Here is a 14,684-nt window from a genome sequence, read left to right on the forward strand (position 1 = left end):
CAACAGAGCGACTCACGTCTGTATTAAGCCTGCGACCGTCCGGATCCACGTGTTTGCCCACATGGCCCAGGCAGCGCCGATCGGATTGGGGTCCAGCAGCTGCTGTTCTGTTCACAGACAGCCCTGTGTTCCTTGGACCCCCTCACCCTAATAGCGTGAGCTTTTGAAAATGACCCATGAAAACCTTTAACCATGTAGGGGAAAGATTTTAAAACTGCTTTAAAATGGATACAGACTGCAAAGATGGTTCCTTCCAAGTAGGAACAAGTGGGCGACAAGGAGCGGATCACCTGAGGATTACCTGTTCTGTTCATTCCCTCTGGGGCACCTGGCATTGGCCACTGTCTGAAGACTCAGGTTTCAGAGTAGTAGCTGTGTTAGTCTGTATCCGCAAAAAGAAAAGGAGGACTTGTGGCACCTTAGAGACTAACACATTTATTTGAGCATAAGCTTTCCTGAGCTACAGCCCACTTCATTGGATGCGCATCCAATGAAGTGAGCTGTAGTTCAGGAAAGCTTATGCTCAAATAAATGTGTTAGTCTCTAAGGTGCCACAAGTCCTCCTTTTCTTTTTGTCTGAAGATAGGACACTGGGCTAGATGGACCTTTGGTCTGACCCAGTATGTCAGTTCTTATGTTCTTAAGTAAACGAGATTTGGAAGGATTTGAAATACAATCCCATAAACATTCCCATCTATAAAAAGGGGGAATAACTGACTCTCAAATCTGTCCTGAAGATTACAAACATTAATCAAAATCCAGTTAAAGTATTTTGATAAAAAATTGCTATATGAATGCTAAGATTATTATGTATTTTACCCTCTTATAGTTGCTGCCACACACCCCTTCCCCCCCAAAAACAAGAAAACAAAAAACATACCTTGGAAGTAACAACTAATTTGAATGAATATAGTTAAAATCTGGCTTCTTGTTCAGCCAGACAAAAACATGAAACATAACATTTTGATTTAAACAAACTATACTGTAAGTTTATTTTAGCAAAACAGTTTGGCACAAAACATAGGTAAGGCAGATATGCTGCTGCAATTTAATATTTTTCAAAAACATACAATCAAAAGAAAATTACAATATGTTGTAAATTTGAATATAACTTTGTCTAGAAGCTTGTTTACATTTACAATGCATAATGGTGAAGAAGGAACAACTGCAAAATCACTAGGCCGGAAGTCAGGGATTGACTACGTTTTCTGAAGATTTAAGGTTTTTGTTTATGCTGGAACATTGTCTTTATTTTTCAGAATGAATTATAAGGCCCCCATCTGCAATGAGCTCAGTGTGGATGGACCGTGGGACCACAGGGAGCTCACTGCAGGACTAGAGCCTAAAAGAGGGAAGACAATGGGAATCCACTGATGGCATGTGTCTATTTCAAAAAACAATAGCTGAAAACCTAAAACTAAGAGAAACTCGTTTAACAATCCATCCTCCCTCCTCCTCCCATCCTCTAAATCCTTCCGTAAAATTAATTTCTGCTGTGTTGTTTAGAAGTCAGTTACTTCACTGAGGAAAAAAATTCAAAGCTTTATTATTTGCATCAGAATCATAAGATGTACACAGGCCCAGAGTGAATTCTTATATTGTTACTGTAAACTATTATGTACTTTCTCATCCCTTGCCATCATCCCTATGGGACACAGACCTTGAGTAAAATTTTCAAAAGCACCTATGTGACTTATGAGCCCAAGTCCTGTTTTTAAAGGCACTTTTGAAAATGTTACTGGTTGTCTTTTCTCATGTTTCTGTAAAGTGACTACCATATTTCCATTGCTGTAAATCAAACAGATAATCATGTTAATAGCTCTTGAAGATCTTCTGGCTGTGAGATATGCATGGTTTTAATGCTGAACATAAGTCATTATACATTTATACTTACAGACTATAAATATGTTTACATTCAGAACAGGTTTCTGGGCTTTTCCTGCTCCCCTCTTCTGTGGAAAACTATTTATGATAGAGACACATTAGTCATTAGCAATATTTTCATTTTTTTTATCGTATTAATTTTCCCTACGTTAAAGGAAGTAGACAAGAATTATTAAATGAGAGGGTATGAAAAAATTTACATTTGCAAGGAAGTACTTCTCTTATGCTTCTTCTGACTGTATGTGCCACAAGGGGAATATAGAAGATATGTAATGGGTACAGTATAGAAAGGACTATGTATATATTTAATATGCATCCTGAAAATCTGGTGATGCATCTGAAATGTACTTTTAAAAAATAATTGTTTACAGTGTACTGAATTATGATAATCATAAATGAAAATTAATCAGGTTTACATTTGGAAAGCTTAACTGTAGTAGCGAAGTGCTCCTAGTGTGTTTGCAGCTTGAATCAGCAGCATTGTACTTTTGCAAGCATAGTTTATTCTAGCACCACCACTATGCATTCCCCCCACCCCCTCCAAAACAACACCAGGTGAAATAAATTAGACTAGCAAAAGCATAGTTTTACAGTTATAACTGTGTCTACATTAGGAGGCTTCTGCCAGCACAGCTATGTTGGTCAGGAATCACACCTTTTCACACCCCTGTTTATATGTAGACCTGGCCTGATACAACAATTTGCAATGCACTGCCCTAATAATCAGGGGAAATAAGCTAATTAGAGAAATTACAGAAGAAAAATCACTCAGATCATCTAGTCTGCCTCCCTGTAAGTAAAGGATTGATCTCTAGATTACACTTTCTAGTGCTTTTTCCATTCTTGCTTAAAATATCTTAACCACCGGGACTTCCACCACTACCTATGGGAAACTATGTTGCATTTTAATAGACCCCACTGCCCAAGACTTTTTTTCTGATATCCAGGCTGTATTTTCTATTTCCTATCACTCCCACAGGATAATGGAGCAGCTAATACAGAACTCAATTAATGCAGGAGAGTAATATAATTAATGCCAATCTACATGGGTTTATGGAAAACAGATCCTGTCAAACTAACTTGGTATCTTTTTTTTATAAGATTACAAGTTTGGTGTTGATGTAATATACTTAGACTTCTGTACCTTCCCCAGACCTGAAGCTCGAAAGCTTTGTACCTTCCACCAACATAAGTTGATCCAAAATAAAAAGACTTTGTCTCTCTCAACTTCTGTAAGGCATTTGACTTAGTACTGCATGACATTTTGATTAAAAAACTAGAACAATATAAAATTAGCATGGCACACATTAAATGGATTAAAAAATGGCAGATTGGTCTCAAAATGTAATTAAAAACAGGGAAACATCATAGACAGGTGTGTTTCTAGTGGGCTCCCACAGGGACCAGTTCTTTGCCTTATGCTATTTAACATTTTTACTAATGACCTGAACGAAAACATAAAAACATCACCGAAAGTTTGGTGATGACACAAAAGTTGGGGGAGTGTTAAATAATGAAGAGGACAGGTCACTGAATTGTTTGGTAAGCTATGTGCAAGAAAACAATATGTGTTTTGATTTAACTAAATGGGAATGTATATGTCTAGGAACAAATATTTAATACTTGGCTCAAGATTGGATGTTTTTCTAAAAGCTCCGCTCTAAGAATTACTTTGGAGACTTTCTATGGCCTGTGTTACACAAGAAGTCGCACTAGATCAGGGATTGGCAACCTTTGGCATGTGGCCCACCAGGAAAAGCCCCTAGTGTGCTGCCAGGCCAGCCGGTTTGTTTACCTGCAGCATCTGCAGTTTTGGCTAATCACAGGTCCCACTGGCTGCGGTTCACTGCTCCAGGCCGATGGGGGCTGCGGGAAGCGGCGCGGGTCGAGGGATGTGCTGGCTGCCCTTTCCACAGCCCCCATTGGCCTGGGATGCCAGTGGGAGCCACGATCGGCCAAACAAACCGGCCTGGCCCGCCAGGGGCTTTCTCTGGCGGGCCGCATGCCAAAGGCTGCTGATCCCTGCACTAGATGATCACACGGATACCTTCTGGCCTTGGAATCTATGAATCCTTTGATCAGTTCTGGCAGAGAGAAAGCAGATGTTTCTGCAGTATTTACTCTTTCCCAGTATCTAACAACGAGATGAATCTTAATAAAATTAATATGCAACAATGATGTCCCAGGCATTGCTTGGTACAGTCACATTATATCCTACATTTGACAGGCCTGCAAAATTAGAAGCCTTAAAAAACCTTTTTAAAAAAAGCTTGTCATACATCTCTTGACACCCCACCCCCCCAAAAAAAAGAAAAAACAAAAACAAAACAAAAACCCAGCACACAGAAAGTATCTCCCCAAGCTGTCATATATTCAGCCCCCAGGACACCATCTTTCACCCTTGATACTCTCATAACCCTCCCCCACCAGCCTCAAAATACTATTTGAACACACATCACACCCCCTCTCCTGCCACACTCAGCCTCCCCCCCCCCCACACTACTCCCTCTCCTGCCACGCTCACCTCCCGCCCCCAGACTCCCTCTCCTCCCGCACTCAGCCCTCCCCACCCCACCGCGCGCCGTGCAGCGGAGGGGAGGAGCGGCGCAGGGGGAGCCCGTCCCCGGCCAGTGCGCCTGCGCAGGGCGGAAACACGTGGCCGCGGCGCCGCTGGCCTGGAGCAGAGGCCGGGCCCAGAGCGCCATGGCGGCGGCCGGAGCAGCGTGTGGCGGGGACGCCCCGCGGGCCCCCTGCGCCTTCTCCCCGCGCGGCCGCCGCTCCCTGGCGCTGTGCGGCCCCGACGGGCGCCTGCGGGTGTGGGACACACCGAGCAGCCGCCTGCAGCACGAGTACGTGCCCTCCGCCCACCTCAGCGCCTCCTGCACCTGCCTGGCCTGGGCCCCACCGGGGGGCCGCCAGCCCCCGAGCAAGGTACCGGGGCGGGAGGGAACGTGGGGCCGCGCCGGGCCGGGGGGGCCGCCGCCCGCACCGCATGGCCCGCTCGCCCAGTGCGGGGCCGGGCCTGCGCCGCCCCGGCACCATGTGGCTTCCCCGGGGAGAGCAGCCAGCAGGCCCCGAGTGCCGGGGGGGGGGAAGGAGGAGCCCCCCCTACAGCCGGGAACAGCCCCCGTGTGACGGGGACGCGGTCACAGCCCCCTCCCCCCATTTCCTGCAGGCCTCCCGCCTCCTGCCCGCAGCACCCTGCCGGGCAGCGCGACGGCAGACGGGCCCCCGGCAGCGCACGTGGGGCACCCACCCCGCTCGGGCCGAGGCTAGGGGTGGTGGGGCCGACAGGGTCCCCTTCCGGTGGACCGCTCCAGCGAGGGGGGCCAGTGCGGGCAAGCCCGTGGGGGAAGGGAAGAATTACTGATGAGCCCAGGCTTGCGGGTGGGGAGAGCATGGGATGGGGGAATCTTACCTCCCATCGTGTGTGCACCTAGTGGTGAGGCAGTCCTTGGGTGGCCCAAGCTGGTGTTGTGTGTCCTCTTTACACAGAGTTTACAGTCGCTATGTGTATGGTGCTTTGTCTGTGCCTGTGGGTACTTTATATATGCCACAATAACACCTGTGGTGTCTTTCAGTAGCGAGCCAATAAGCACTTTAGAGGTGTTATTGCACTAAAAGAAAAGGAGTACTTGTGGCACCTTAGAGACTAACCAATTTATTTGAGCATGAGCTTTCCGATGAAGTGAGCTGTAGCTCACGAAAGCTCATGCTCAAATAAATTGGTTAGTCTCTAAGGTGCCACAAGTACTCATTTTCTTTTTGCGAATACAGACTAACACGGCTGCTACTCTGAAACGTGTCATTATTACACTAAGACTTCCAGCCCCTTTGTGATGTAGGTAAGCATTTTCTACTTTTACAGGTTGGGGAAACTGATGAAGGGAGTATGTGTCTTGCCCAAGGTCACCCAGTGTCCGAAGCTAGGAAAAGAACTCAGGAACAATGATTTATTGTATCTGCGGGACACTTTTGACATATACCTAGTACAGACCCATTTATCCAAAATGCTTGTGTAATCAGAAATATCTGATCCAGATAATTGGGGGTGGAGGGAAGCATTTGGGTAAGCCATTCTCATCTGTGGCTGTGACAGAATGATTTGGCTGACAGGTAGTTCTTCTGAAATAGGTTTGTATTAGCCAAGTAAATTAATTTGAACTGTGTGTATGTGTAATAGCTGTAAGTATGCCTTGCTCAAAGAATGAATCATATTTGCAACATGCTGTCCTTCGTATCCGCTCTATTGGTAAGATACTCTTAAGGAAAGAGTAATGGCATTAGGAATTCATACACTATTAATTTATGTAGAATTCAGTCTTCCCTTTTCGGATAATATCCGCCTCACCATTTTTGCTCTTTGCAAGTCGTTCGTGGAGGGAAATTTTTCCAGGATTCAGGAATGCTTTAAATAGGTATGAGTAACATTCAGTGATTTCACTCAGAGCAGTCATTCTGGAACTTGGAAATTCCAGTGTTGAATTTCAGAGCATTTGTCTATTTTTTACAGTTCATTACCAAACCAAAGGTGTGATCAGAATTCAAACAACAAGGCACTAGCTCAGTTAGGGCCTATCTATACTGAGATTTGAAGGCACCACCTCAGCCATTTTTTTTTTTAAAGGATAAAAACAGTATTTGAACCTTGTTCTTGTTCAGAAAGTACAGTTTCCCCTGGCTAGTAGTATAGACAGGGCGTAACAATATTATAGTGTGTATTTCTATAACATCTGTATAAGGATTTCAAAGTGCTTTACATACTTGTTTAATTTATTCTGAGAGTACTCCTGAGTATTATCCCATGTTACTGCTTGGGAAATCAGAGAGATTGTGAATTGCCCAAGGACACAGGATTTCTGTGGCAGAGAGAAGTAGTTCAGATCTCCTAACTTATTGTCCTGTACTTTAATTTGCTCAATTATAACACACTTTTGAAAACCATATTTATAATTTGGTATCTGTGCTGACTGAAGAAACTGCAGGGCTCTCTCACCTAGTATATTGTATGTTGGGACACCATTTCGTAGCACAGATTTGGTTTTGCCTGTGTGGATGGACCCAAAGTATGTTATAACCTGTAATATAGCTTTCAAACATTGTTATAACATGGTGTCCTGGCATGATACAATGTGTACATGAGCTTCTTAAGCAGCTTTCTAGCAAGATCTATGTTTGAAAATGGTTCTTCAGAAGAGGGCTAACATGTTTTTAAAATCTAGGTGTAGACGGGGCTTTTTATCTTGTGTGAGGAACTTTGTCGAACACTGGGTCACATCTTAGTGCTAATTATCTCTTAACATGTTAAACTCTGAGCATTACTTAGATTTCAGCATGTTCTCTTGTGGAATTGGTAACTTTTCATATCTTGCAGTATTTATTCTGTGTAGCTTTGCAACTTGTTGGTTTGGCTCAGATTGAATGAGCAGGGAAATAAAAAAAAGCTTAAAGCTCTGGTAGGTGAACCAACTAAAGGATGCTTGTAACATAAGTTTTGGTTTTTTTGCACTGGAAAGCTTGCTGTTTTCTGCTCATGTGTCATATGCTTTAAGAACAATCATATGCCCAACTTGATTATCACATGCATTGTAAGGAGAGTGATCACTTTAGATAAGCTATTACCAGCAGGAGAGTGGGGTGGGAGGAGGTATTTTTTCATGCTTTGTGTGTATATAAAAAGATCTTCTACATTTTCCACAGTATGCATCCGATGAAGTGAGCTGTAGCTCACGACAGCTTATGTTCAAATAAATTGGTTAGTCTCTAAGGTGCCACAAGTCCTCCTTTTCCATATGCCAGTAGATGCCTCTAGGTGGTGTTTGGCCAGGTTCCACTTACACAAAGGCAGAGTATGTTCTGGACTCTTGCCACTTCAATGATGACCACACGTTTTTTGGCCAGTATGGGGATGAGTTATAGAAATTGGTAGGATCTTGAACTCTAATCCTGGGAATTCCTAGCTCTGTGATAGCTGCTTGGAGCACACATCTCCCTAATCTCTGTATATGTGCTTGTAGTGTGGGAGGTATTTTAGCTTTTGTTATGGTGACACTATTTTCTTAAAGTGCTGGTCAGTAGAAAGTCTCCCTGAAACAGACCCTTATAAAAATCTACTTTTTATGTGAGGATATTAGGGAAAAGCATGCCCTCTTAAAAGAAACAAATCAAATTATTTTACCATAACTGCTTTAATTAAAATACTAATATTCCTCAGTCAAAATCATAAATTAATTCTAAATATTTCTTCAATCCCTAGCATCTGAAAAAACAGTAAGGCACTCGTACGTGGCAGGATCAAGTTCTGTGTCTTGCACGTGAAAGCCTAGATGTTGTCTGGTATCTTAAGGCCCTGATTCTGCAGTGAGCTCCGTGTTGGGTTGCAGTGAAGTTAATAAGAGATATTGCCATGTGGTGATCATTGCAGGACCAGGACCTAAGACTGGTTTGTATTTTAGTTCTATGGATTTTTTTTGGAAGGGTGTGAGTGAGGCACTTTCTAGATCAATATCTAATTCTCATGTTTGTTTAGCACCTTTTATTCCAAAGTCACCATACCCAAATGCCCTCATTAGCCAGGCTTTTGGGAGCATTTCAGCAAAGATATAAGGTAACTTAAAAACAAGTTCCCTTTGGAGAATCTTTGCTACTACCTGGCTTGCTCATTCTGTGACATCAGAAATGCTATGAGTTGGATGGACTTCGGTAAGACTTGCTTGTATTTGTAATGTGGTCTGGAATGGTGGGGGAGGGGGGAAGAGGTGATGGGAGGGAGGATAGATTAGTAGGTGCTTCTGTGCTGATGGCTGGTTGCTTGCTATTTCAAGGGGAAAGGGTTTTCAGCACCCATCTGTGTTTAACTGGTTTCATTTTTCCTTTGCAGTTCATCTTTAGTATGAAAGAGTATTAGTAAATGCAGATAGTGTTTAGGGTCTTCTGGTACTATCTGGGCATCCAGTGCAAACATAGGCCTGATCTTCACTGACCAAAGAACTGTGTTTAAACACAGCTTTAATGTGACTGTCTCCAAACAAGTTTAGTTAGTTGGTTTAATGTTCAGACCTAGTATTGATCATGACTTTAAACCTAGATTAACATGCATTAGACCTACTTTGAAATGTTTAGTTCCAGGTATGAACGTGCTTTGGGAGGTGTGTTATAGTTTTTGCTGCACTCATGTTTTTGATGCATTTTTTTAAAAACTCTTCCTTTGTCTCTGAAAATGAAGCCTGAAAGTATGTTCCTGACAAGCAAAGACCTCAGCTTTCTACTTAGGTTTGGCTTTATTTGAAAGCTTTTGGAATGGAGTTAGATATTTTTTAAACTGGCATAGAGTTAACTTCAGCTAAAATTATTCTATTTTTGCTTGCCAAATATCCTACATTTAGCCCTGCATCAAAAGTTTTTAAAGTACTGTATCTTCAAGGATCCAAAGTCTGTCTCTCTCTCTTTTTTTTTTTTTTTTTTTGGGGGGGGGTTGCATTGTTTAAAATTCAAAACTTAAATGTGTAAGCTTCCAGATGCCCTGCGGCTCTCATATCTTCGGGCTTGGGCACAAACTAATTACATGCTGCATGTCACCTATTGTAATGTAAGAATCACACCTATGTAGGTGGAGCAGCAAGGCTGTCACAGAGTTGGCTGCTCTTCTTTTAAGCCCACAAGGAGTCCTTTTTGCGCTTCCTGGCAGTGCATTAGTGCAGATACCCTGTTCTGTAGAGGAAACATCATTTTGTGTCTGTGGATAGAAAGTTTTTAAAAATGAAATCTGAGATGACCGAGTGTCTACATAAGGTACAACAAACTCGGCAGAAAAATGTTTTCCTTTTGCTTGCGGTTGGGGCTGCTTTGTTCTTCTGAAGCCCTTAAAGAGGTGAGTATGAACACAGTCTGACATTAAACCCTTGTGAGCAGAAGTGTGGTGGTGGTGGCGGCGGCCTTTCCTCCTCTATTCTTTATGGTTTGGCATCCTGAAAAACTGATTTCATTTACCTAACCTGGCCATCCCACCACACTTCTGGCCAAAGAGGACAGGCTGAAACTCTGTGTAGAGATTGTCAGTGGCTCTCAAACTGAGAGTGCAAGGGATTAAAGAATGGTCTGAGCGTGGGAGCCAGGAACTATGAGATATAATGCCTGTTCGGATACTGTGTTCCTTTGTGGCCTTGGGCAAATCACTGTGTTGTCCTAATTTTCCCCAACTGTAAAGTGGAAATAGCACTTTCCTCTCAGGAGAGTTGAAGATTTATTTAATGTTTGTAAAGTGCTTTTAAAAATGAAAAGTACTATAGAAATGCTAAATTCTGTTATGGTTTTGATCTTCCCCTTTGGGGATGAAGCATACTCCGTGTTCTACCTTTCAGCCTGGCTCTGGGAATAAAGCAAAGACTAGAAAATTACCTTGGGATTTTCTTCATGGAGCACCAGACTATCTTTGGGTTTGTGTACACTAAGATTTGTAACCCTTTTAGTTGACATATTAAAACATGATCGTGTCCTGTCTACACTAGAATTTACACACATTTGTTCCCAATTGTGTTTGAACTCTAGGGTTACGGAACCCTTATTTGGGGAAGCTGACCAGACTAACTTGTTACCTTTTTTTTTAACCCTGCTCCCAATCTCTTTTCAGGAGGGTCCTCAGAGGAAAAAAAGGAAATCTGAAGCTGCAGAAGCTGGTGAACAGTTTGACCTGTTGGCTATTGGTACAGCGGTTGGCAGTATTTTATTATACAGCACAGTTAAAGGAGAATTACAGAGCAAACTAGTAAGCATCACATCAATCTTTCTGCATATTTGTAAGGTCATATCTGTTGCTCAAAGGGGTGGGCTAAGCTAGTTTAACAAAGTTTTAAATTCTGCATGGTTATGTAGTTACACATATGAATGGGCATGTAGTATCCACAAGAATGTCAGAATGACTCTACTTCTAGTGTTGCTAGTATGTATAGGCTGAGGAATTACTTTTTCTAGGCTAGCACAACATCATACGATTACATGTACATTTGTAATTCTTGAGTTCCTTTTAACTCAAGAGAATAGTAAGGATTTAGACACCATGAAATTCGTCTTGGGTGTATTGCGTCTTCAACAATTAGACAATATTCTGTGTCTGAGAATTAAAAAAAAAAATTGCTTTGGCTAGCATGGAGATGCTACTTGTCCTGGCATGTTGGCTTTTGTATAAAAGCGTGAATCACAGACTTAGCTTTCCATATAAAGTCTTATGTGAGTCCTTATATTCTCAGCATATGGTTTTCCCAAACCCATCAAGTGATGGTTCCATCCTGCTGTCATTTTTCCTTCTTAACATCACCTCTTCTCTTCCTTTTCATTTAGCCTTGATTTGTAACAAAAGAAAGGAATATAATGGTTGATATCAGTGTTAATAATTTGGAATAGACATACAAGACTGATTTCCTGCTCCTGGTTCTAGACTATTAGTCATGTGGCATTGATGCACTGTGTGTATGTATTACATATGGGAAAGCATCTGTGTGCCTTGTTAAGTTGGGTACTGGTTTAACAACATTAGCTTAAAATTGATATGGTGAATGCTGAAACTTTGCTGGTGGCATGTCTTTATTTTAGCCACAAAGTTCATGTTTTTTGATGGGTCCACAGAAATGTTCACCATTTTTCTTTTGTTAGTAACAGAATAGTGGCTTGTATTTGGGGTGTCATTATTTAAAAAAAAGATATTTAGAATTGCAAGAACATTCCTCACTCTTTCATAACTGAAAAGTTATTTTTGGTTTTGAAATATATCAAATTAAAAATTTTCTCTGCCCATATTTAAGCATAATGTCTTGCTGTGATGATACTTACTTGGTTTCGCTCACTGCTGACTTGCAGTGAAGACATTTTCGTCTTGGCTGTCTGAGCAGGCTGGTGCTGAATTAAATAGTAAAATTCGGTAAATTTACAAGAAACTCAAATTATGACTACAAGTGGATTAGCGATGCTCTTACAAAACTTTTCTAGGCATGTGTTTCATCCCCTCATTCTGGTTAGAACAGTCTTAGTTAGATGCTGTTGTTGCTCCTTTGGTAGCCACTTGAGTTCTAATACGAGGTCTCAGATTAAGTATAATCCAGTGCATTTTTTCCCCACACTGATAAACTCCCATGTTTGGGACACATGATGCCAGGATTATTCAATGACTTGACTAATGAGCCCTGTGATGGGATCTCTGGGGTGCAGCCTGGGACTGTGGGACCACTGTGCCCCCTGAGCTCTCTCCAGCCTGGGCTGCCTCTCACAGTGCCTTGCTAGTGACCAGCAGCAAACACCTCCAGTTGCTGTTATCGTTCAGCACAACAGCATGTGGAGCCCCACACCCAGCTATATTGCATGAATGCTCCCAGAGCCACTCACGAATCACACAGAGAAAGGCACCAGAGCCAAATTCCCTCAGCTCCCAGCACTGCATCTTAGGAATATACCGTCTTGCACTGCTCAAGATGAGCAGTGCAAATTTATTAATCGGTTCACTACTTCATCAATGGAATGTGCATTTGCAAAACCTGAGCAGATTTGCCACACACTTTATACAAACTCATTGGTAAAGATAAACAATAAAACAGATTTATTGACTATAAAAGATTGATTTTAAGTCATAGGCAAAAAATTAGATTTAGTTACCAAAAGAAATAAAATATAAACACACAGTCTAAATTCTCACCCCTATTAGACTGAGCAACAGCTAGACTAAGTAGTTTTTCTCACCCCCCACTGGATATTGCAGTTCATAGTACACAGATTTCACCCTTGAAATCTGGGCAAGTCCTCTCAGTTGGAGTCTTCAGAGTGTCCTTGTTGCTTGCAGCATGGTTGGGTGAAGGAGAAAGGGGCCACATGCTGGGCCTGGGTCTGTTTTATACCCTGAGTCCTATGAGCCGGAGTCTCCAGGCAAGGGTCTGAGCAATTCCCCTGGTGTGGCGTCATGCAGGTGAGTCATTGCATTGTAGCTCCCTTGCTGGACAATGGTTGTTGATGGGTTGATTGACTACTTTCCTTGCTGTTGTCTCTGGGGAGCTAATATCTGGCTGATTTCCCAACTTACATTCTCTTACATATGAAGTTATGAGAATTGTGTTGTATGGTTGTCACTGAAGCAACCAGGTTTCAGTGACAACCATACAATACAATTCTCATAATTTCATATGCATTAATGATATACATATATGGATAGAGAAATTACTTTCAACTGATCATAACCTTTCCCCTGATACCTTACAATACATGCTTTATATGTAAGATCACAATTATATAAAAATGAATATGGGGGGTTACAGGACGCTCTCCTAAGGTATAGAATGTCACAACCCCAACCTTCTCTAAAATCTCAGAGCTGGAAACCCTTCTGCTAGTGCCTCTGGTTTTCATCCTCCTGCCTTTTCTCTTTCTTTTCTGCCCCTGATCAAAAAACTCCTTGTGTAGAGTATCAGATTTAGCTGCCTTTAAAGATTACATTGTGACAGTCCCCATTTTCTTCCTTGTTTGGTCTAGACTCTATTTAATGTTGAGATATTCATTAGAGTGTTTAGTTATGCCCATCCAGTTGTTTTCTAGGCCTGTGAGCTTGCAGCCATTTTGATCACTTGATGGACAAGAGAGGTGGCTGATGTTTCTTGCTGAGTCCTTGGGTCGGGTCGGGTCTGGTCTAGTGATGGCTCCTTCTGAAGTGCTCAATACAAGGAAATGGCACTTATTTAGCAGCTTGTTTGGACAGGCAGGCTCTGAGGTGTCCATCTGAGAGATATCTGTATGGTCAGGGAAGCAGGCAAGCAAGATGCATAGTTTATTCAGAAGGCTGTTTGGGCTGTATTTATGTTGATGTGATGAGGAGGGGGATGGTTTTCTTTATCTGTGACTTTAAAGTGCTAGCCAGCTTGAATTCTCTCACTAAACCTTACATTACTTAAAGACTTTTAAAGGTGTAACCACTTACATTTCTAGCATCTAGATGTATGTTTGTGAGACCAGCTTAAAACTGCAGTATAGTCCCGTCTCTCTGTTTGAGTGAATAACCCTTTTCATATTTTCCATAACCTGATTTAGCTTCCCAAAAGTGGCCTGTTCTGTATGCTAATTGCACAAAAACTCGTTAGCCAAGGCCCTCTTCATTTGCCCATTAACAATTAAACCTTTTGTTTCTCTTGTAGGATGGTGGTCACGACAATAGAATAAACTGTGTACGGTGGCACCAGGACAATGGTTGTTTATATAGTTGTTCAGAAGACAAACACATTGTGGAATGGAACACACAGACCTGCAAAGTGAAGTGGTGAGTGAGACTGGTCTGCAGTCAGTAGTGTCAGCATTTCTTTTACACATGCCCTTTTTCCCCTCATCAAAGCATTTTGGTCAGGTCTAGTTGGAGGTGCCATATTTTGCTATGCAAGGCGTTTGGACACTGAGCTTCATGCCAGTAGGGGCTGGTAGCCAGTCTTCTGTGCTGAAGGGAAAACTGTCACTCTGCTGGGCTTCGAAGGGGGGCTGTTGTGGCTCTGTTAAGGGCATAAAGGATGCTCTATGCCAAGAAAATGATTGGGTCTGGCATTTCTACAAAATCAATTATAAAAAATATCAGACATTCTTATCACAAGTCTCAGCAAAAATATACATTTGAATTCTTCGAGTGCTTGCTCATGTCCATTCCACATTTGGTGAACACCAGTTATGGAAAAGGTTTTGTCTGTCTTTTATTCAGAACTGTGTTTAGGCTGTCTTCACAAAACCAGATTTCACAAGCATTTAATTTAGAACATGTTCTTGTATTCTAAAGTAGGTCTGTTGAA

At 42.2% G+C, this 14,684-nt stretch overlaps 1 protein-coding gene and 1 non-coding gene across 3 annotated transcripts in view; both read left to right on the top strand.

Moving 5' to 3' along the window:
• Positions 1-4,532: 4,532 nt before the first annotated feature.
• WDR43 (WD repeat domain 43) overlaps positions 4,533-14,684 on the top strand; it is a 35,458-nt gene continuing 25,306 nt past the window's right edge. For both annotated transcript variants that reach the window (XM_073338623.2, XM_073338624.2), the window contains exons 1-3: positions 4,533-4,815; positions 10,514-10,648; positions 14,049-14,170. In XM_073338623.2, coding sequence (XP_073194724.2) covers positions 4,588-4,815; positions 10,514-10,648; positions 14,049-14,170 — 485 coding nt within the window. In that variant the 5' untranslated portion in view covers positions 4,533-4,587. The remainder of the gene's footprint in view (positions 4,816-10,513; positions 10,649-14,048; positions 14,171-14,684) is intronic.
• Positions 11,691-11,768, top strand: LOC140909838 (small nucleolar RNA SNORD53/SNORD92). The gene has a single exon (XR_012158374.1). It is a non-coding gene; the product is annotated as a small nucleolar RNA SNORD53/SNORD92 (small nucleolar RNA).

The sequence above is a fragment of the Lepidochelys kempii genome, chromosome 3 (genome assembly GCF_965140285.1).
Source record: "Lepidochelys kempii isolate rLepKem1 chromosome 3, rLepKem1.hap1, whole genome shotgun sequence".
In the NCBI taxonomy this organism is placed as follows: Eukaryota; Metazoa; Chordata; order Testudines; family Cheloniidae; genus Lepidochelys; species Lepidochelys kempii.